Below are 22684 nucleotides of genomic sequence, written 5' to 3' on the forward strand. Positions count from 1 at the left end.
AGAGGAAGGATGGAACTGAAGTGTCTGTGCTGTTTGCATTTCCTCCTGCCTGTCAAACACTCTCTGGCAACAGCAGCAGGGCAGCATTTGCAGTTTGCTCCCCAGCCCTGGGTATTGGCAGAGTTGGGATTAAGTTGTTATTATTATTATTATTATTATTATTATTATTATTATTATTATTATTATTATTATTACTGGGGGATCTCCCTCTGTTTGAACAGTCCCAGAGTGCTCAGAAAGTGAGAATGTGACAAATACCCCAGCAGGAGGGGAAGCTGTGGACAGGAATCTATTAAAAATATGAATAAAAACACATGGAGAAAGGCACAATATACACACCTGAGTTCTGTAATTCCAGTTTTGGTGAGCAGAGTCCTGCTTACTGCCTCAGCTTGATTTTTGCTGGTCAGAAGTCACTGCTAATTGATTACTCTGCTCTAATTAGACTCAGTGTGCCCAAAGAGAACCAGCCCTGCTGCTGCCCACAGCTCCATGTTTGGCCACAAACCCAGGCAGTGTTTCAAGGGGAGTTTTTATTTCTTTAACACAAAAGCAGCAAAGCACTTAAAACCACAGCAGTTCAACAGATCTCTTGTGACCTATTTGTTATTTCTTCTGAGTGAGGAAACCTTCCAGCCCCCTTGAAAGAATTAACTTGAAAGAATTGGTAGAATTAACTTTCAAGCTGAGGCTCAAGTACATTTTTAAAGTACAATCCCCCCAAATATGAACTCAGAATCCCACTTAAAAATTAATGAGCACTCCCTTCTTTACCATCAGAGCAGACCTGGCAAAATCCAAACCAGCAGAATTCCATCTCCAACAGCAGAGTGAAGGAAGCCTTTCCCAGCATTTATTAATAATTCCAGTCTCTTCCCAGCAAGCTCTGACTCGCCTCTACAGGATCTGCCAGTTTGCAGGAAAGAAGATTCACTTTTAATCCAGTTCTCCAGTTGGGTGATGAAGTGAGCTGGAAAAATAATTAAGGATTTTTGTTATCACAGCATCTTGGCAGAGAATATTATCAGATGTCACCCAGCATGTTTGACAGATTTATTTGCATTATTTCCTGGGTGAGTACACATTTGTGTCACTGCTGGAGTCAAACATTTCCATTTTGTCCTGGAAACAGGGACAGAGAAAGGGGAGATGGGAGATTAGGAAGAGTTTTGTCCAAAAGGACAAGTTTAAAAGTGAAGTGTTTTCAATTAAACATGAAATACTAACTTTGAAGTAAATCTTGCTTCGTTCCAAGAGGAGTTGCCATTTCAGTGCCGTCTTCTGCTCTTCTTCCAGCATGAGGAATTCCTGCACCTGTTATCAGGACACACAGAACACTTCAGCACGTAATTAAAACATCTCCACAACAGAATGATGCTGACAAGAACACCTTACATATGTTTGTACATTTCTAAGCTGTATTTTTCTATTTTAACATAGAGCTTGGTGTGGTATGTGTACCAAGTCACACGAACCAGATGAATTGCAGGGTGTTTGAAAATCAGAGTTAGGGATTTCCAGCCATGTTCTCAGGAAAGCAATGTTCTGAATTGGGGTCACTCCTACACTGAACACAATTCCTGCTGGCATCTGCTGACTTCCAACTTCTGTTTTGTTAAAGAGCTCTGTGTGTCCATCCATCCATCATCCATCCATCCATCATCCATCCATCCATCATCCATCCATCCATCATCCATCCATCCATCATCCATCCATCATCCATCCATCCATCATCCATCCATCATCCATCCATCATCCATCCATCCATCATCCATCATCCATCCATCATCCATCCATCATCCATCCATCATCCATCCATCCATCATCCATCCATCCATCATCCATCCATCATCCATCCATCATCCATCCATCATCCATCCATCATCCATCCATCCATCATCCATCCATCATCCATCCATCATCCATCCATCCATCCATCATCCATCCATCATCCATCCATCATCCATCCATCATCCATCCATCCATCATCCATCCATCATCCATCCATCCATCCATCATCCATCCATCCATCCATCATCCATCCATCCATCCATCATCCATCCATCATCCATCCATCCATCCATCATCCATCCATCATCCATCCATCCATCCATCATCCATCATCCATCCATCCATCATCCATCCATCCATCCATCCATCATCCATCCATCCATCCATCATCCATCATCCATCCATCATCCATCCATCCATCATCCATCCATCATCCATCCATCCATCCATCATCCATCCATCCATCCATCATCCATCCATCATCCATCCATCCATCCATCATCCATCCATCCATCCATCATCCATCCATCCATCCATCCATCCATCCATCATCCATCCATCCATCCATCATCCATCATCCATCCATCCATCATCCATCCATCCATCCATCCATCATCCATCCATCCATCCATCCATCATCCATCCATCCATCCATCCATCCATCATCCATCCATCATCCATCCTTCCATGCCATTTTTGTCACTCTTGCACACGCACACACAGAACATTTACAGATATTTGTGATTCTCATCAGGCTCCAGAGCTGAGCTCAGTAAGAACAGCCCAATTCCCTCCTCACTGTGCAGCCCAGGGTTTCCTCAGCAACACAGTCAGACAGGTAGCAGGAGTGCAGGGTGCCTGTGTGATCTGTCACATCCACCAGGATGTCAAAGCTGGCAAAGGTGGACTTGGCCTCTGGGGAGACATCAGTGCAGAAGGTGCAGGTGTTGGACTCTTCACTCACGATGAACCTGCAGACTGAGCTGAAACACAAGGAGAGGATTCGTGCAGATGTGCAATTTCTGCTTCCTGAAACGTTTTTCTAGACTGAGATTTCCCAAGAGACTTTGTCTTTTAAAAAAAATTCATCTCCTAAGCTCTTTCTGAAACAAAGTGACCTCTATTTTTCACTCTAGCTTCACAAAGAGAGCCCACAACAAAACCCCACGTGGCATCCTCCAGAGGAGTTTTATTTCTTCCCTGGGATGGGACTGAAATCTTGCTCATCCCCTCTGGCTCTGGGAGGAGGGACAGGCAGTTGTAGCAGCCATTCCAAGCAGCAGCTGCTTGTGGCTTTGGAGGAATTGTATCATCCCCAGTTGCTCACCATCTGTTGCGCAGGACTCTGGACACGTTCTCGTCGATGTCCAGGGTGGAAATGTAGCCATAAATAATTCCATGGAGGGGCTCCAGCTTCCCATCACTCTGCAGAGCTTTTTCTTTCAGCTGTTCCACTGTGTAGACATTCACTACAGCCTCCACTACAAGTTTAAAAGACAAGTTAAGTGTGTCTGAGCCAGAAATTATTCAAAGAGCAACAGCAAAAATGGATCTTAAGGCAATAAAAATGAGATTTAAAGCAGCAGGAAAGCCCCACTCCCCCAAAAAGTAAAACAAAAGGGAACTGAGATCAGGGATATATCTAATATTTAATCTTTGTATCCTCCTAAAGGAGATTTTGACAAAAGCTTTCCCACACTGCTTCCCTACACACAGAACACACTGGACAGGCACTGAAGATACAAAAAGGTAAAATAAGGAGCAACCCCAAGAAACCATCCAAGCTTTCCATATTCAGCTAGGCTGGAGCTGAGTTTGGCTCCTCTGAGCACACAGAGCAGGAATTTCTGTGCACTGTGAAATGACACTGGGCAGGTAAAGAAAATCAAATGCTCACAGTTAATGGTTTCATTTGCCAGCTCCTTCTCTGGGCCGGGCAGAGCTCCTGCCTGGGCACTCTCCTTGATGAAGCTGAAGAGAACATTTGCTTCTGCTGTTTCTGAAGATGTATTTTTAAAAGTTATCAGTATGTATTGCATGTAAAAATCACAGCAGTTTTATATTTTACAGGTTTTTATTCTGGTAGGACAAACACGTTGGAATTAGCCAAGATTTGCTTTTCTCTTTTTTTATTTTAACTGTTAGTCCTGCATGGAATAAACATATGAAGGAAGATGATAAGGTAGATAAAATAAAATAAAATAAAATAAAATAAAATAAAATAAAATAAAATAAAATAAAATAAAATAAAATGTAGAAGCCAAAGGCACTGCTCATCACATAGCAGTGATCACATTGACAAAAATCAGGGAGCTTTGTGAGAAGCAGGCAGAAGAAATCACAGTTCCAATAGATTAATTAATGCATTCTACCCTAGAATAATTACTAAAAAAAAAGAAATACTTGAGCAGCTTTTACCTGGGTTGGTTGTAATGATGGTTTTGGATATCACAGTTGCAGTCATGCAGTTCCTAAATTTGTCAAAATTGATTCTGACATCTGATGCAAATATAACTGTGCAGAAAAACACGTAAATGGATAAATGAGAATAAATGTCACATGAGGAACTGCAGTAAAACCACACACCAGACTGTTTTACCTGTTTCTTGGGGGATCCAACTCTGGGCCAGCTGGATGGATTCATTATCCCAGCTAAATGAAACAAAAGTGGATGTATCAAAACATTTTTGAAACAGCACTCTGTTTATACTAAACTATTAAATAATGGAGCTGTGATGAAATTACAAAGGGGACACAACTCCTTTGTGACACCCTGAAATTCCATGTGCCTGTCTGATCCCAACCAGGATAAAATAAAGGTGGTTTAAATGCAGAATGTACCTGGGGAAATGCTGTTTTTCAGCTTTTCTTTCTAAAGGAAATGCCAGAGAGGAGCAGTTTGTGCTGGGCTGTGATTGCTCAGATCCCAGCACAGATGTTCACTCACAACACTGGGGTCCTTGTGGCTGGGGATGATGGGACTGGAGTGAGGTCAGAAATATCCCTCAAAAATGGTAATTCCATGGTCTCCTGATAAAATCTCATCCAGCTCCTCCTAAATTGGGCTGGCAGGAGCACAGCCAAAGCACAGATTTGTTCTTGTGGCCAAAGCACAGATTTGTTCTGGTGGGTTTTTGCCTTAATCCTTGGGAAGGGGTTGAGGGTATTTCCTTTTCATCTGCTGTTGCTCTGAAATGTCCTGACAATGCCCAGCCCTGCTCCAGGTGAGCCCTGGGCTGGAAGGGAACCCCAGGGATGCTGATTTTGGTGTGAATTGTGTTAAACATCCCCTGATAAACACCCCTGGTGACAGCACAGCTCAGCCCACATCCCCTGAGGGAACAAAGGGCACTGAAGTCATTTTTTAACCACCCAACAACAATCCCAGGGGAAGGGAATGGCCACACCCCCACACGGCCCTGCAGGTGGAAAAGCCACAAGTTTATTGAACAAACTCTGGGCAAAATGCAAAGGTTGCTCTGGGAACACAGCAGGGATGGCTGGGTGGAGTCGTGTTTGTCACAGGACAGAGCTTGAAAATACAGCCAAAGTCACAGCAAAATGTTTCTGCTTTATTTTAAATCATTAAAAACTATTTCCCAACGATTTCAACCTATTTCCACTCCCCTTGCAATTCTGCTTGGCTTCAAAATTGGATCATGCTCCTCATTTTCCTGCCCTCCTGTTTGTGGAAGAGACACAACAGCCTTTGCAGCTGGTTTTAAATGCCATTTCCTGAATTAGCTCAAATGTCACATTAAAAAAAGGAATTATTTGGGTCTGAGCTTCATTTTGCCATCCATGAGCCAGCAGGCTGTCAGCAAGCCATAAAACTACACAAGATATATAAGGCCACTCTAATGAATCTCTTTTTTTAAGTCTCTTTTCAGTGTACATTGCTGCCTCATCTCAGCTGCCTGCTAAATAACAACATATTTAAATTAAAAGACAGGCTCACAGTTAATTAGTATGTGTTACAGCTAATTGTTCTACCCGTGTTTGCATTAATTTGTATTTTTAGTGAATTAAAGGACATTTACCATACTATTGGGAAAGACCTCTCTGTCTCATCATACAGCTTCACTTCACACCTCTGGCCTTTCCTTTTGTCTGAAGTCATAAAATACTTTGGCTCCCCAACCTGTGAGAAGAAAGAGAAGTCACCTGTCCTCTATTCAGGGTTTAGAGAATAAAAGTCATAACCTGAAAATAAAAGGGTTAAAAAAGGAAGAAAGACTGTAGACTAATAAAAATGGGATCACTTAATTTTTCCCTTCATTTTGTTGATAAAAATCTCATCAAAAAGGTGGTTATTGCCACTCTGCTGCCAGGCTGAACAAACAGAGTGCTGGCCTCAGTGAGGCCCAAAATCCACATTGGCACAGATTTACAATGAAGTTACTCGTGGTAGAAAGGAGAAATCTCCTCACTCACTGTCATCACAGCCCCAAAATCCACATTGACACAGATTTACACACATGTACACACATTTACACAGAAGTTACTCACTGCCATCACAGCCCCAAATCCACATTGGCACAGATTTACAATGAAGTTACTCGTGGTAGAAAGGAGAAATCTCCTCACTTTATGACATCACAGCCCCAAATCCATGTTTACACACATTTACAATGAAGTTACTCGTGGTAGAAAGGAGAAATCTCCTCACTTAATGACATCACAGCCCCAAATCCATATTGACACACATTTACAATGAAGTTACTCATGGTAGAACAGAGAAATCTTCTCACTCACTGCCATCACAGCCCAAAATCCACATTTACACACATGGACACACATTTGCACAGAAGTTACTCACTGCCATCACTGCCCCAAATCCACATTTACACACATGGACACACATTTGCACAGAAGTTACTCACTGCCATCAAAGCCCTAAATCCACATTTACACAGATTTAAACACATTTACACAGAAGTTACTCACTGCCATCACAGCTCCAAAATCCACTTTTACACACATTTACACTGAAGTTACTCGTGGTAGAACAGAGAAATCTCCTCACTCACTGCCATCACAGCCCCAAATCCACATTTACACACATGGACACACATTTGCACAGAAGTTACTCACTGCCATCAAAGCCCTAAATCCACATTTACACACATTTACACATATGTACACACATTTACACACTTGTACACACATTTGCACAGAAGTTACTCACTGCCATCACAGCCCCAAATCCACATTTACACACATTTACACATATGTACACACATTTACACACATTTACACATATGTACACACATTTACACACTTGTACACACATTTGCACAGAAGTTACTCACTGCCATCACAACCACAAATCCACATTTACACACATTTACACAGATTTAAACACATTTGCACAGAAGTTACTCACTGCCATCACAGCTGCCAGCACGTTGAGGACTCTCCCGTGCAGGCTCTGTCCATTTGCCACGATGTCCCCCAAGGAATAATAATCCTGAGGGTCCTTGACAGGCAGGTGCAGCAGGGACAGCAGCCTGGTGTCTGTGTCGTAGCACGAGGAGGTTTTGACCACAGAGTGATTTTCACTGAGCAATAATTTGTAGCCACTGGAACAGAACACATCCCATGGATCAGCACTGTCAAATGTTCATTCATGTGAAAAAGCAACTTGAATCTGTTATGGTTTTTTCTAGAAGTACAAAAAGTTCTTGTAGGTTTTACTCCAAGAATGAAATTTGCTCTGTTTAGTAGCAAAGAACATTATTGCTTTATTTCTATTTATTAAATAAATTCTCCTTTGAGATTGAACTGGACTTTGTTAAGTACAGGACAGAGGTACAGCTACACAAGGAGAAAACACCAAATATTTATACCAATTTCATGTTGCTGGAAATTAAAGCAAGCACTAACTTTGATCTTTCTAGAAAGAACTACCACTCCATGCTTCAAATTTACCTTGGAGTTACAGGGTTGAATTTTTCTTCTCTTTCTGCTTCCTTCGACTGAATTAAAGGATTTTCGATTGTAACTAAAAGAAAGCATGGATAAATAATGTTAGAAATCGATTATAGGTTATGGATTATAGATATTATTATAGATATAGATATTATTATAGATTTTATAATTATATTATTATATAGATTATAGATATTATCGTGTAAAACTCACAAGTTTTACCCAAGCAAAATCTTTCTGTGAACTTGAAAAGATGAAAGCACATCCTGTAAAGAATTCAGGATTTTTGTTGTGGTTTTATCAGCAATCACAGCCATATCTGTAACTGAGGGAACACAAACACCAAAGTGCTTCACAGCTGATTTCTCCTCATTTTTAAGAGCTCAGTTTGATGTAAGATTTGACATTGATTAGCTGCAGGCCAGCTCGGAGCTGCTGCACTCAGTGGGTTTCTTTTGTTGACATATTTACTGGGCTTGAGTTAAAATCCTTGGAATTTTGTTCCTTCCCTCTTTAAACTCAACAGAACTGAACAATTTGTTTCCAATTAAACTGTTTGGGAGTCCTCAGAGCAAAACCCAGCAGAGGCACCAGCACAAGCCTGATTTCCATGCAAACAGAAACGTGGTGAGAAGAAATAAAAGAAATAAAGGAAATAAAACAAATAAAATAAATTTAAAAATCAAATAAAAGAAATAAACTCACCACAGTCACCAACCCTGAAGCTTTCTGAGAGGGATCTGATGTATTCTTCTCTGCCCCAGGACTGGACATTAATGAAATAAGTTGGGGAATCACGAATGGTAAAACTGAAGGTGTATCTTTCAGTGCCAATGTCTGCAAAAAATAAACAAAATAAACAGGGCTGGAGCAATTCCTCAGCACAGCTTGAATTCTGACTGGGATATGTGTATAAAAATGACTGCTTTGAGGTTTTCCTGGTGTGAAAAATGAAGTTTGCTTTCCTGGTAAAATTTAAGAAGTTTAATAAAAGAGAATCAAGACAATAAAGCAAAGGGTTAATGGCCAGGTGCTTGGCATTTAGCCAAGAGAACATTTATTATTGAAATATTTTATTTATTACATCAGCTTGTTGCATATTCATAACCTATTATGCACATTTAAACTTTTTTACAAACTAGTTTACATATTCTAGGAATTCTTTAGCATGGCTACTTCCTGGGCCTGCCTATTTGGCTGTGCTTTTAGTCCTTTCTTATTATTAAATATTAAACTTTTCATATTTGATATATTTTAATAGTATCAAACTTTCTTATTATTTCAGTTTGGGCCTTGGTTTATACTTTTTTTTAGATGGCAGGTGCTGATAATTCCCATTTTGTACCACATGAAGCTGTTGCTACTCAGGCCAAAAATGACTTGTGGAGTGACACAAGCCCTCAGCATTTCTGTTTTAAGAGAGAGTAAATATGAAAGCAGCAGCTCCATTCCAGTATTTATTCCAGTATTTATTCCAGTATTTATGGAAGAGTGGGTTCATATTGGTTCCATGAGCACAAAACTCTTCCATGACAGAGTTTTTCCAATTTCTAATTGATCTGGTTTAGCCAAACCAGTGCTGCTCTTTCATCTTGCTTCTCAAACAGACACAATTTTTTTTTTTGTGCATTTTTATTCTACCCATTTGGCAGTGAGAAATCTGTTTATCATTCACATCTTGATTTCAGTCATCTCTGCCACATGACACCGTTGAAGAAAATGAAGGAAGAAGAGTTTAAAGGGACTGTACTTTTTCGGTCTGGAAAGCTTCTGACATCTGTTTTGCCAATAACCACCCCGATTACATTCTGAAAAATAAAAAGATTATAGAGTACAAGTATTAAAGCCAGATGTAGATGATGAATTAGATTTCATGGAATTATACTCTGCTGATGATAATAAACATATTTCTGACTGGTAATCATTTTAATCTATTTATTCCACAGTACTGTATGAGCTGAAGAGTAAAACATAAACACACACGTTTACTTGAGGAAAAAAATTGTGACTAATAAAAATATTAAAATAAATACATCTGTTTCTATTTGTGAGGAAAATGGGAGGACAAAAGTTCACCCCAAACCTTCCCAACTTTGGCTGTTGTACAGCAATCTCTCCTCAGGTAGGCAGCAATGTTGTTTCATGCTCTGTGCACTCAGATCTCGAATTCTCCATGGAAAGTCTGCACAGGATTTATTTTGCAGCCAAGTGTCCGAGCTTTTCCTGGCTGTCAGCACCAGGAGCCTGTGCACCCACAGGAGCTTATCCTGGCCTCAAACAAGCAACCCCCATCCCCACAGGTGCCTCTCTCTTGCTTTCAGCCTCTCAACTGAGTCCAAGGGAGCTGGGGCAAGGAGCTTCCTGTTGATTCAGACCAAAATGAATCCTATTCTGCTTTGCTAAACCTCTGTATGATGTGAAAACATCCTGGTCTCGATTGTCAAACACAACTGCTGGGAGCAAACACACACAAATAAGAGATGTATTTTCTGTCTGTAATAGAATGGAACAGCTGTGGTGGGTTGTGGTTGGTTTTTAGGTGTCAGAGAAGAGTTTTGCAGTGCTGGTTTGAGATTTGAGGGCTCAGCAAGGAAAGTCAGAGTGGGCCAAGGGCTGGAAGAACAGACTGCCAGTGCAAAACTGCCAGGATCCTTCAAAACATGAAGTGTCTGGCATTAATTCCATTTCACACAATCCTGGAATGGTTTGGGCTGGAGGGATCTAAAGCCCATCCAGTGTCACCCCTGCCACGTTTGGGGACACCTCCCAGGACGCTCCAAGCCCATCCAGTGTCACCCCTGCCACGTTTAGGGGACACCTCTCAGGATGCTCCAAGCCCTGTCCAGGGTGGCCTTGGACCCTCCCAGGGATGTGGCAGCCACAGCTCCTCCCCACGAGCCCTTCTCACACTCCTGAGTGTTCTGTCCCAGCAGAACTCCAGAGCCAGCTGGGCAGGGCAGGGTTACACCTCAATAACCCACCCCGGCTTCATTTTGTGAATATTCACTGCAGCCCTATCGACTAGTGCTCAAAAATCAGCTCTGCAATTCCTCGGGATCACTAGAGGGAGCACGGCACCTGCCTTATCCTGCACTGGAATATCCCCCTCAGACGAACCGAATGCTTTATGGCCACTGCATGCAGATTAGGATTTTGTTCTATTTGGAGTTTTGCTTCTTAGTTTTAAAAAAATCTATTCAATCAGAGTGCAACATTCCCTGTATCTCACCACCAAGTGTCAAAAGAACTGACGTTTAGGATGAGTGCCTGCAGAAATGAGGCTGGTTGTGCCTAATTTCTGATGCAAATATCCAATTTCCCACAGAAATCTGTTCCAGCCCTGCTGTAAGTGTGTTCACCTCTGTGTCTCCAACACCCAGCCTGCACGGGGAGCTGGCAGAAGGAAGTGATCTGGCTGGAAAATATTTTGGACTGAGGAAGGCAGAAAAGCTTGCAGAGATCATTTCCTTGATCAGCTCATTGTGCAACTGCCCAAGCACTCATTTCCCAAAAAAAGGAAGGGAACACTCCCCCCTCGGTGCCTGTTTTGGCAGAGCACTGCTTGAGGCTGCTCAACCAACTCATGAGCACACTGCAAGTGTTTACACTTCAATCTCTTTCACTTTTTAAAATAAACACCAAACTCATAAACCGTGCCATTTTGATACTTCAAACTGTGTGTTCAGCTGTTGCAACGTCCTAGCACAACACACACTGATCATTCTCTCATCAATTATTATTTTATAAAAATACTTTCGTTGCTGTGTCACTGAGTGCAATACTCAAGATCAGTTGTATTTGTAAAATGAAAGATTTTATTTGCAAAATAAAAGTTTTTAAGTGGGTTAGTGGATCATTATTTGGTAAAACTGAATAACAGGTTAAATTAGCATTGTTGAGGATCAGTTTGGCTCTAAGGGGAGAGAAAACTTCTCGTAGATCATCCCTTTTCTGTGATTCCTTTTTGATTTGTTTAAAGTAAATGAGGAAAAACAAAGAGCCAGCCCAAATAAAAAGATGTGGGAATGGGAACGCTCCATTTTTCACTCTTCAGGAACATCAGGACTTCCCTGGGCAGGGGAGGGGATTCTCTGCTCAGGTGAGACCCCCCCTGCAGCTCTGGGGTCCCTGCACACAAAGGACTTGGGGCTGTTGGGGTGAGCCCAGAAGAGGCTCCAGGATGGTTGGAAAGGCTGAAAGAATTGGGATTGCTCATCCTGGAAAAGAGAAGCTTTGGAGTGACCTAATTGTGACCTTCCAGTGGCTGAAGGAGCTGACAAGAAACGTGGAGAGACTCTGTACAAGGGATGGAGTGCCAGACAAGGGGCAGGGGCTTCTGAAAGAGAGTGGGTTTGGGATTTTGGGGAGGGTGGGAGATTCCCAGAGCAGCTGTGGCCGCCCCTGGATCCCTGGGAGTGTCCAAGGCCGGGCTGGACAGAGCTTGGAGCACCCTGGGATGATGGAAAGTGTCCCTGCCCATGGCACTGGATGGTGTTTAAGCTCCCTTCCAACCTAAACCAGTCTGATTCTACACAAACCTGGTTTTTATCCCCAAAAACCAGAACCAACCCTGCCATGGAACTGAGATTTTTTTCCCTGCCTTCCTACCCTGTGAGAGGCTGCTGAGGTCCCAGGTTATTGTGGCTGCATAATGCTGACTCTGTAATGTCTTTAATAATGTCTTCACTAATTGAGCATCCATTTAAAGTGCTACAAAGGAGCCTCTGATACATTGAATTGTCCAGTCAATATCTGTGCCTGCGGTACCCACAGGCTGTGGACAACAACAGCATCAATTTTCATTTTGCTGCTTTGCACACAAAGAGGGGAAGGTGCTTTCTACCCAACAATTGCACTAATGCTATCAGTACCTAAATACACATCAATTACATAATTTTGCAGTAATATAAGACAGTCAGATACAATTTCATCAGGGCACAAAAGGCTGTGAGACTTACAGGACGAGCAAGGTTTGGGTGCAGATCTGAAAGTGCAACAAAGTCCCGTGCAGAACGAGAATGAGCCATTCTTTATCTGAAACTTGAGGAAACTGCCTTAGATTTTGTAAAAATCCAAACAAATCACTTAAGACCATTCACAGTGAGAATAACAAGTTATTTTTTAACATAAATGTTTTGACCTAATAGCATCTGTTTTCAATAAGAGGCATTTCAAGTAGACAATTCTTTATTGTTTGGATTTGGCGATGGAAGTTGTGAATTTTACTGTGACAGCTCTACCTAAGCTTCTCAAATAAAGGCCTGTAATTTTTATTTATTATTCATCATTAAAGGACTCCATTAGCACCAGGCTCTGAAAAATATTTACCCTCCTTCTCTCTGGGAAGCCCAACTGAACTTAATGAGGTAGCTCATATATAAAAGGCAATTTATACGTGAGGAAAGAGAAGTGTTGGGTTGCAAAGCACTTTTAATTGAGGTTTTGGACTAAATGTTAAACTCCTTTAAAATGTGAGTTTATTCCTTCCACAAAACAAAAAAGTTCTGAATTTATTAAAATAAAATTTGTGAAAACCAATTCTTTTCAGGCTGCCAAGGTGGTATTTAGTGCTCAGCCCTGAGAGCACCCAGCTCTCTCTAAAGATGCCAGAGTGGGGCCATGGGTGCTTTGTTAGACCCTCTGAATGCCTCTTATTATTCCATGGGTTCCTCACAGACATTTAGATACTTAACAAATAGTTGTCAGATTCTAGTTTTTGTTGTAAAAGGAACCATCACATTGTCCAAGTCTTAATAACCTTTAATAGGAGAGAACTGCTGACATTTTTCAGAGGATGCCTGTTCAGTCTTTAGAACAGAATTCTGAATGGCTTTTCACAGTCTTTATACCTGGAACTTGGTGTGAGAATTGTTAACCATTTCATCAGGCATTATGATAAAGGTCTGCTGAACCAGAGAACAAATAAGCCTACATTTTAAAGAAAAATAAGCAGTTATCTGAGAACCAAGTGAGTTTTCTAAAAGAGCATTTCAAGCTACACTCTCACAGACAGCCCAACTCTGCCTTACAGAAACCACTGCACAATGGGGCCCTCCAACCTGTTCCCATCCCATTAGATGGAAAATTTAAATTTCCTTCTGTGGGAAAGTCACCTCAGCATCCCTCCAAGGCAGGGTAACATGCTCACCTCAGAAGTTAAATATTGTTACCTGCTGTACCTCACACCAGCTGGGTCGTGTCAAAGGAACCAGCTCTGAACGGCTGTATCAGAGAAAGATTAAAATGGTGATTTAGGATTTGGAGTGTTCCAGGTTCTGAGAGCTGGAGCAGAGCTGCCCCACTCCGGGACCCCTCAACCTCCTCAGGTGCTCCTAAACCTCCTCTCAGCCCATCATGGACGCCTCAACTCTCCTCACACACCCGCCATTCCCCTCAGGGAACCCTCAGCCATCCCTCAACTCATCATGGACTCCTCAGCCCTCACACAGCCGCCATTCCCCTCAGGGACCCCTCAACCTCCCCTCAACCCATCATGGACCCCTCAACCTCCTCACACATCTGCCATTTCCCTCAGGGACCCCCCAACCTCCTCAGGTGCTCCTCAACCTCCCCTCAGTCCATCATGGACTCCTCAACTCTCCTCACACAGCCGCCATTCCCCTCAGGAACACCTCAACCTCCTCAGGTGCTCCTCAACCTCCCCTCAGTCCATCATGGACTCCTCAACTCTCCTCATACACCCACCATTCCCCTCAAGGACCCTTCAACATCCTCAGGGAACCCTCAACCTCCTCTCAGCCCATCATGGACCCCTCAGCCCTCCTCACACACCTGCCATTCCCCTCATGGACCCCTCAACCTCCTCAGATGCTCCTAAACCTCCTCTCAGCCCATCATGGACTCCTCAACTCTCCTCATACACCTGCCATTTCCCTCAGGGCCACCTCAGCCTCCCCTCAGCCCATCATGGACCCCTCAACCTCCTCACACACCCGCCATTCCCCTCAGAGACCCCTCAGCCTCTCCTCAGTTCATCATGGACTCCTCAACTCTCCTCATACTCCAACCATTCCCCTCAGGAACCCCTCAACCCCCTCAGGTTCTCTTCAGCCTTAGCCCATCATGGATCCCTCAAACCCTCAGCCCATCATGGACCCCTCAGCCCTCACACACCCGCCATTCCCCTCAGGTGCCCATCATGGACCCCTCAGCCCTTGTCACACAGCCGCCATTCCCCTCAAGTGCCCCTCACTGACCCTTCAACCTCCTCGTGGACTCTCCAGCCCCTCAGGTGTTGCTCAAGCCCCTCACAGCCGCTCCGTTGGCGAAGGACACAAAATGGCGCCGGAGAAGTGGCGGGAAAAGGGCTCTGCGCTCCCTCGTCCCTCAGGGTAGGCATTGTCGCTCAGGGCACATATTGTCCCATCCCTGTGTCCCTCAGGGCAGACATTGTCCCATCCCTGAATCCCTCAGGGCAGACATTGTCCCATCCCTGTGTCCCTCAGGGCAGACATTGTCCCATCCCTGTGTCCATCAGGGCAGACATTGTCCCATCGCAGCAGGTTCTGTGGGATGTCCAGCAGCTCCTGGTGAGGTAACAGCAGGGTTAGATGGGATTTGGGGTGGAATCAGGGTTAGATGGGATTTGGGGTGGAATCAGGGTTAGATGGGATTTTGGGATGGAATCAGGGTTAGATGGGATTTTGGGGTGGAATCAGGGTTAGGCGGAATTTTGGGGTGGAATCAGGGTTAGACGGGATTTTGGGGTGGAATCAGGGTTAGACGGGATTTTGGGGTGGAATCAGGGTTAGGCGGGATTTTGGGGTGGAATCAAGGTTAGATGGGATTTTGGGATGGAATCAGGGTTAGATGGGATTTTGGGGTGGAATCAGGGTTAGGCGGAATTTTGGGGTGGAATCAGGGTTAGACGGGATTTTGGGGTGGAATCAGGGTTAGACGGGATTTTGGGGTGGAATCAGGGTTAGACAGGATTTTGGGGTGGAATTGTGCCCTGGCAGGGTGGGTAGGCCTTGGATTCCCAGAATCGGCTGCTCTATCCCTGGAAATTAGTGTTTATTCTTTTTTTTCCCTCTGCCTTCAGTGAGAGTTGGGATTGAAGCACAAGAGACAGGATTTTCATGTTCAGACTCAGTTGTTTATTAATTCTTATCTATAGTACAGTGAGTTCTACAGCGCTTCTAGCTAACAAGCTAAAAGCAAAAAAATGGAGCTGTATCTTGCTCGTTACAAGGTCTTTTAAGGCCTAAGCATCCAATTAAAAACTAACATCTCTATTATTTATGCTTTTGACCCAATGACCAAACACCTGTGACCTGCACTGAGGGATTTTCTATCCAGCCATAAACTACCTAAAACCGAGAAGAAGAAGGAACAAGAAGGAAGAAGAGCCAACACCCAAGAACATCCATCTTGTCCCATACCCATTACTATATCGTAAAATTCCAGATCAGCAATTTAAAGTCAAGTTCATTCTACAACTATAAACACACCAGCAAGACAAAGCTAATTGCAGAAATCTCTGGAGAAAACATTCCCTACTTAATTTTATTTTTTTTTTAATGTTGGCTGTATTAATCAAAATTTCTGGTTTAAAGATATTATTTGTATTGATTCCCACCCAATACTTCTATATTTCCAGGCTCTGCAGAAGGCTGACTTGAGTTGTTTTCTCCATTTGTATAGAATATAAAATTATATTTTATAAAATCAATACCCTTCACTTCTGCATCATAAAAAACTTTCCTCCTGATGAGTAATTTTATAACCCCAAGGTCGTGGCTATTGGAAGTTTTTAACATAGCCTGACAAATTCTCAGTGTTGACTCTGTATTACAGGATCTTTCATTTCTTCAATTAAACAGCTGAAAATGGATCCCACCTGTGCTCTCGTATTTATTGTGCCACAAAAAAAATCCACAATAATTATCCTGTGCTGATGACAAACGGGATGCCAGGGAACTGACAGCCTGGGTGGGTTTTTTTTCTTTTTAGGTGACCTTTTATACAGTATGATCCATGGATCTGACTTTGTTTCATAGGTTTGAATCTCCACTAAACTGAACATGGCATTTTTTCCTGTCGGTTCTGTTGTTTTCATTATCTCAAGCTAATGAACAAGCAGAAGATAATGAGCCTGGTGATAGGATCCTAATGGAATGGGAAGGAGAGCCTGGACACTGGCTGGGAAACGCAGGCAAAGGCACAATTCTCATTCTTACAGCCATGACTGCAATGCAAAACAGGGAAAAAACATCCTGAAATGAGAGCTGTGGGGTGTCCCCTGCTGCAGGAGGTGACAAATCAGCAGCACAGCCCAGGAGCTGAGCTCAGCAGTGTCTCAGCAGGGTTTTGGTGGGACACAAGCACCCACTGCAGCAGAGCCTTGCAGAACCCAGCGGGATCTTGTGCACAGGTAAATCCCCACCACTCCCAGTGGGTTTTGTCCAGGTTGGCTGCTTTTCTCCCACAGGCACCAAGGGCAGGTGAAACCCGACTCTGCCGTGTCCCCTCCAGGCCTTTTGTTGCATTTCAAAGCCACCAGAACAAGGGTGCTCTTGTGCCTCCCCATAATCACCGCCAGGGTTTGCTTTGTGGTCTGCTCCCACTCCTATTTTCAATGTACATTTGGGGGAAGAAAGAAAAAAAGCTGCTTTTTACTTTCCCAGGATAGCTGCTGCTGGGAAGACGTTATCAGGGCCATCGTGACAGGATGCACAAAGGCAGGGGACAAAGTGAGACCACGATTCTTTCCCTCTGAGATGCCTGATTAGATGCTGGATTTCTGACTTGCAGACACTGAGCCAAGGACTCGTTTGATGTCACCTGTCTCAGGTGACACTCTGAATTCTGCCATTCATGCAGCACATGGCACCTCAGGGACAGCCAGGGGCTTCTGTGGTTACTGCAAACAAACAACACTTTTTTGGTGTTTGTAACCATCAGATATCTAACCTGCCTTTATCCCACTGATTTATGACGCCAGCTGATTCTCCCAGTCAGGAATTTTTAATACAAACACTGGATAGAGTCAGCAAAAACAAATGTAACTCAACTGGTATCTCACTTTACTCAATCTTTCCTCCTCAGCTGGCCTCAAAGTGGTCTCAAAAAGAAATCAGCATCCTTATCTCTCTTTGACAACTGGGAAAACAGAGGGGAGAGAAAGGCCAGGAGAGGTTTCCTAAAATCCATGTGGCACACAGAACCAGCTCCCCTCTCCAGCCCCAGGGGAGAGCAGCAGTGTTGATTCAGTGTTTTTCTGATCTGCTGTTTGATCCCTGAAAGCTCCAAGTGATTTTAACTCTCCAGCACTTCAGCAGCACTTAGCACTCAGCCTGTGATTGGCAGAGCCTTCCCATACACGGCTGCAAATTGCCCAGTCCCTGCTAATTAGACCTTCATGAATAGATTTATTTAAATTACACTCATTGGCACGGTCAAGGAGTGCAAATGCCATTTGGTAATCCACGTTAGCAATTTGTTACGTGACCACTTTGCGTTCAGGGGAAGAAAGTCCAGCACTAGCAGGGACATTTCAGAAATCATTTCCAAAACCAGAGCAATAGAAAAATATTTGCTCTGTGCATTTTCCGCTGCCCACAGCGTTTACTGAGAGGGCTCATTGAATATTTATACATCCTTAGGACCCAAAGAAGTGGTAAAATGGAGAGGGCAGACATGTAATTTTATGTAATTGGCCTGGCTGAATGCATTAAAAGCAGCAAATTATTAAAGGTGCTCAGTGGTTTTGGCTGATACCTGAACTGGCAGAGCCTCGGGAGTGCTGATGGAGTAACAATGGACACCTTCAGCAGCAATGCAGGTGCTGATGCAGCCAACAGGTGCTCAGTGTGTGTTTAGGGATATTTAATCTCAATTTCTCCAAGCCTTTGTTCAGCTCTCACTCCAGCCTGGTTCTCCCCCAGCCTGGTCCCCAGCACTGGAACCATCCCAGTGCTGTTTCAGTGGGATTTCCTCACTCTGAGCAGCTCCACCATGACCTGCAGCATGGAAAAACACAACAGCACAACAGAGCCTTGTTGTAGAATTAACATGGGCCACGGTTCCCACCTCATCTGGGCTAATTCTGCCTTCTTGGGGCCAGGGAGGATGCCAAGAGCTGAGGCTGGTGGGACACGTGGCACGAGCCTGCAGGGAGCTCAGACCCCAACATGGGCGTGAGCAAACAGAACCAGTGCCAGGGGCTCTGCTGGGAATGCCAACAGCTCCCTCTGCACAAGAAAAACTCCATTTCTGGCAAAGTCAAAAAAAAAAAAACCCAACTATTTTTTTAAGGTAAATCTCTGTGGGCCATGTGGCTGCTCTTCCCATGGGCTGGAGCCTGGCACGGCATCGCTGCTCTCCCTCCCAGGCAGAGTCTGGGTGCCTGCTCATCAGCAAGCTCAGTTCCTCATGATTCCATCACTAATTAATCCCTTCTGCAGCACTGCTGGAGCAGGAATGTCACGAGAAGGATGTGGCACACCCCAGAGAGGAGCAGGAGCCATCAGCACCAGCCCCTGCACCGCAATCAGCTCCCCTCAGGTGCCAGGACAGAGTCACAGCCTGGTGGAAACACCACAGCTGAAATCTGAGACCTTCTGTATCATCACTAAGCTGCCAGTTTATTTTCAGTGAATAATTAGCAAATAAACTTACCCCAGAACTAACCTGTGTATTTTTTTCTAGCAAAAAGGCAGAGTGAGATGCCCATGTAGGAGCTCCCTGCTCCAAAACACTGGCACAAGGTTTCTTTCTTCCATTTTCTCACTTTTTTCAAGCTCAGGCTTTCATTGCCCAGGATTTAAAGCCCTCAGTCTGCTGTTTAACTTGACTGAGACTACAGAAATTCAAAGTTCTTCTTTTTAGAGCCTTCAGGCTATGGAGAATAACTTTTCCTGCACATAATTCCAAAATAATGTGAGCTCAATGAAATGACTTGGATTTTCATCACTTTCCCCAAGACCAGAATTTCCTCCTCCCTCTCTGAGCAAACAAGTGATGAATATTTTCCAACAAAACATCATGAATTAAAGCACACAACAATTAAAAATAGTTTTAGTGACAGCTCCCTGACATAGAGGAAGAATGCGTTGAGGGGGGAAGAAAAGAAGATATTTAGCATTGTTGGCTGCTATTCAGACACTTCCAGCCATTCAAATCCATGCAACCAAACCCAAATTATATCTGGATTTCAGCTGGAGACACTTGAGACTAAGCAGTACCAATTAGGACACATGGGATGAGCATCTCCCAGTGACAATACTGGAAAAAAACCCTTCCAACCTCCAGTTGCTCCAGTTTCCAACCAAGCCTAAATCTTGATCCCTTCACAAGGAGGAAAACTTTGGATATCATTCCCAAAGATGTATGAGGGTGGCTGTAAAAGAAAACTGGGATCTTAGAGTAAATCATAATTTTCCCTCACCACAGAATTCAGTGAAGGGAGCAGCAGAGAAATCCAAAGGGCCCATCCAAGCTAAACTTTGCAGTACAAACCCACCTTTGATCTCCTGGCTGAGCGTTTGGCCCTGGCCTGGCGGTGGCAGAGCTCCCAGAGCCAGGGCTGCATCCAGCCCTTCCCAGGGAATCGTGTGTCAACATTTCCACAGCCCTCCTGGCTGCCTGTCAGGCAGCTCGTTAGAAAGCTCCTGCAGACCCACACTGACATTTGGAGGGTTTATCCATTAGGAAAACAAAACCTCCCCTCAAAGCCTGTTCAAAGTGCAAAGGTACGAGACTTGATCAAAACAGGACTGGATCACGAAATTCTCCCTGAAGAAAATGAACACTAGAGGTCAATCTAACAACTTGTCCCGGAAATATATATCCCTGGAATAAAATATTACAGACTGCTGCACAGCTCTAACTACCTCCAGACCCCCTGGTTGGCCCTGATCTAACAAGGGTTTTCTCTGTTCTTTGGGATTTGCTCTTGTCTCGCTCTCCATTAGCGTTTCCTTTCTGCAGCTCTCCCGCACGCTCGCTGTCCGAGTCACAGGGCTCCCTAAAACTCCCTGGCTATGGGAGGAAAGGGGCAGCTGGCCTTGTGAGGGGAGCTTGGAGGCCAAATTAGTTACTTAGTGGACTCCACTAACCCTGACTATCCCAAGGTTTCTTTTAAAAAATGAGAATAAAAATCCCTGAGACCACTCTGCCTAAAGCCCTTGTTTTCAATTATAAACTTCAAAAGTACACTCATTAGTTCTCACTAAATTATCCCCTCACAGCAACAGGCTTCTCCTGCCTCCACCTTGGTGGAGGAGAGCACAGGAAAGGCATAAAAAGGTCACAGAAATCCTTGGGGTTTTCAGGTTTACAGCTCCACGGAAGCAGAAATAAGAATTGTTCCACTTCTTGAAGCTTGGCAGAGCAGAAGGGAAAGGAGGGGACCCTTTCCTCTGTCCCTGCTGGAGCTCAAGTTCCATTGAGGAGCAGGGCAGGAGCAGAGGAGCAGCCTTGCAGGTGAAAACCCCTCCAGCTCAGGATCCCAGCTGATGGATAAATCCTGGAGTGGTTTGGGTTGGAAGGGATATTAAAGCCCCCAAAGTTCCACCCCTCCTGCCATGCAGGGACACCTTCCACTACCCCAGGTTTTTCCAAGCCTTGTCCAGCCCAACACTGGACACTTCCAGGGATGGACAGCCACAAACCCACAGTTTCAGAGGCAGCAGGGAACAGGGCTGGGATGGGTTTGGAACTTCCAGACTTCAAATCTGATTCAATTCCAATGCATCTCCCATCTAACAGCAGCAGTGACTTCATTCCTGCACCTCATGCTTTCCTCAACTCATCTCCCATGCTCACATTCTGGAGGACCTTGAGACTACAAACTCCCACAGACTATCTATGCTTAAAATCACTTTTGGTTGGGCTTTTTTTACTTTACCATTCTGAAATGCCCAATATTCCAATCCCAGTGAGTTTCTTCCTCCCCCTTCCCTGCTCTTACCACCAGAAATAAGACACAGCCCTGCCAGCCGGTTTCAACCTCCCTTTCCTCAGCAAATCCCAAATTCCCCTCCTCAAACCTCCTGCACAGGAGGCTGGAAAGCCAAGGGTGATCCAAGGCACAAAATGAAAGCTCAGACCCAGCAGAGAGCGAGTTTAAACTCAAGATTTCTGCCGGGGACTCACTCGTGTGCAGCGGCTCTGCTGAAACGGGGCCAAATCGCGGCTCTTGCTGCCTGCAGCCGGATCCTACAACCCCGAGTAACCAAGGAGTAACATTTATTCCCACCCAGGGGCTCTGTGCAGCGGGGCTGCCAAGCCCTGGCCCCGGCTGAGCTTTTAGTGAGCGAGCAGCTCCATCTGGCAGCACCGGCTCCTCACTCAGCAGCTCTCCTGCTGCCAGCTCCTCTCGGTGCAAACGGCCCCAGCGCAGCAGAAATGTTCCAGCTCCACCTTCACATCACAATTACCTTCCCAAACCTGCCAGATGAATTCCTTACAATTCTTCCAGGGTGTTTCTTGCTGCCTGGATGAGTGCACTGTTCTGGTTGCAGCTGGGTCATTCCCAGGTGGGAGTGTGTGCCAGGCCACGTCCAGGGGGTGTCCAGCCTGAGTGCCCAGCTCCTCAGAGCCAGGCACACCCAGAGGTGTTGGAAATGCCTCATTTTAAACCAACCTGAGCCTAACACAGAGCTGAAGCTTCTGCAGGGATACATCTCTGAGCCTTTTCCAGATAATGCAGGCACGGGAGAGATTTGGGATTTGGGACAGCAATGGATGCCTCATGCCACTGGTGTGCATTAACACCTTCTTAATGCATAGAAACTGGGCAGAACTGAACATTTTTGGGGCACTAGATGCCTCAGCTTGGCAGTTTTTAATCTTTTAAAATGCACAAGAACTGCCCCTCCCAGCACTTCCATTCCTCCCCATCCCATGGGAGGTGATTCCCCCAAACCACCACAGCCCCTTCCCAAGGAGAGCCCTCAGTGCCACCACCCAATGGCTCTGGGCACATGGCAGTGCCAGC

General features: G+C 44.5%; 1 protein-coding gene across 1 annotated transcript; it reads right to left on the reverse strand.

Moving 5' to 3' along the window:
* Nucleotides 1-515: 515 nt before the first annotated feature.
* On the reverse strand, nt 516-12749 carry MEIOB (meiosis specific with OB-fold). The gene is made up of 13 exons (XM_033074138.1): nt 12681-12749; nt 9473-9530; nt 8428-8559; nt 7723-7795; nt 7178-7373; nt 5832-5932; nt 4391-4443; nt 4210-4305; nt 3689-3790; nt 3119-3272; nt 2591-2774; nt 1228-1314; nt 516-970 (listed from the first exon to the last, which is right to left on the reverse strand). The coding sequence occupies exons 1-13, from the start codon at nt 12747-12749 to the stop codon at nt 857-859; spliced, it is 1419 nt and encodes a 472-aa protein (XP_032930029.1). The 3' UTR covers nt 516-856.
* Between the last annotated feature and the right edge of the window lie 9935 nt (nt 12750-22684).

This window comes from Catharus ustulatus, chromosome 16, assembly GCF_009819885.2.
Source record: "Catharus ustulatus isolate bCatUst1 chromosome 16, bCatUst1.pri.v2, whole genome shotgun sequence".
In the NCBI taxonomy this organism is placed as follows: Eukaryota; Metazoa; Chordata; class Aves; order Passeriformes; family Turdidae; genus Catharus; species Catharus ustulatus.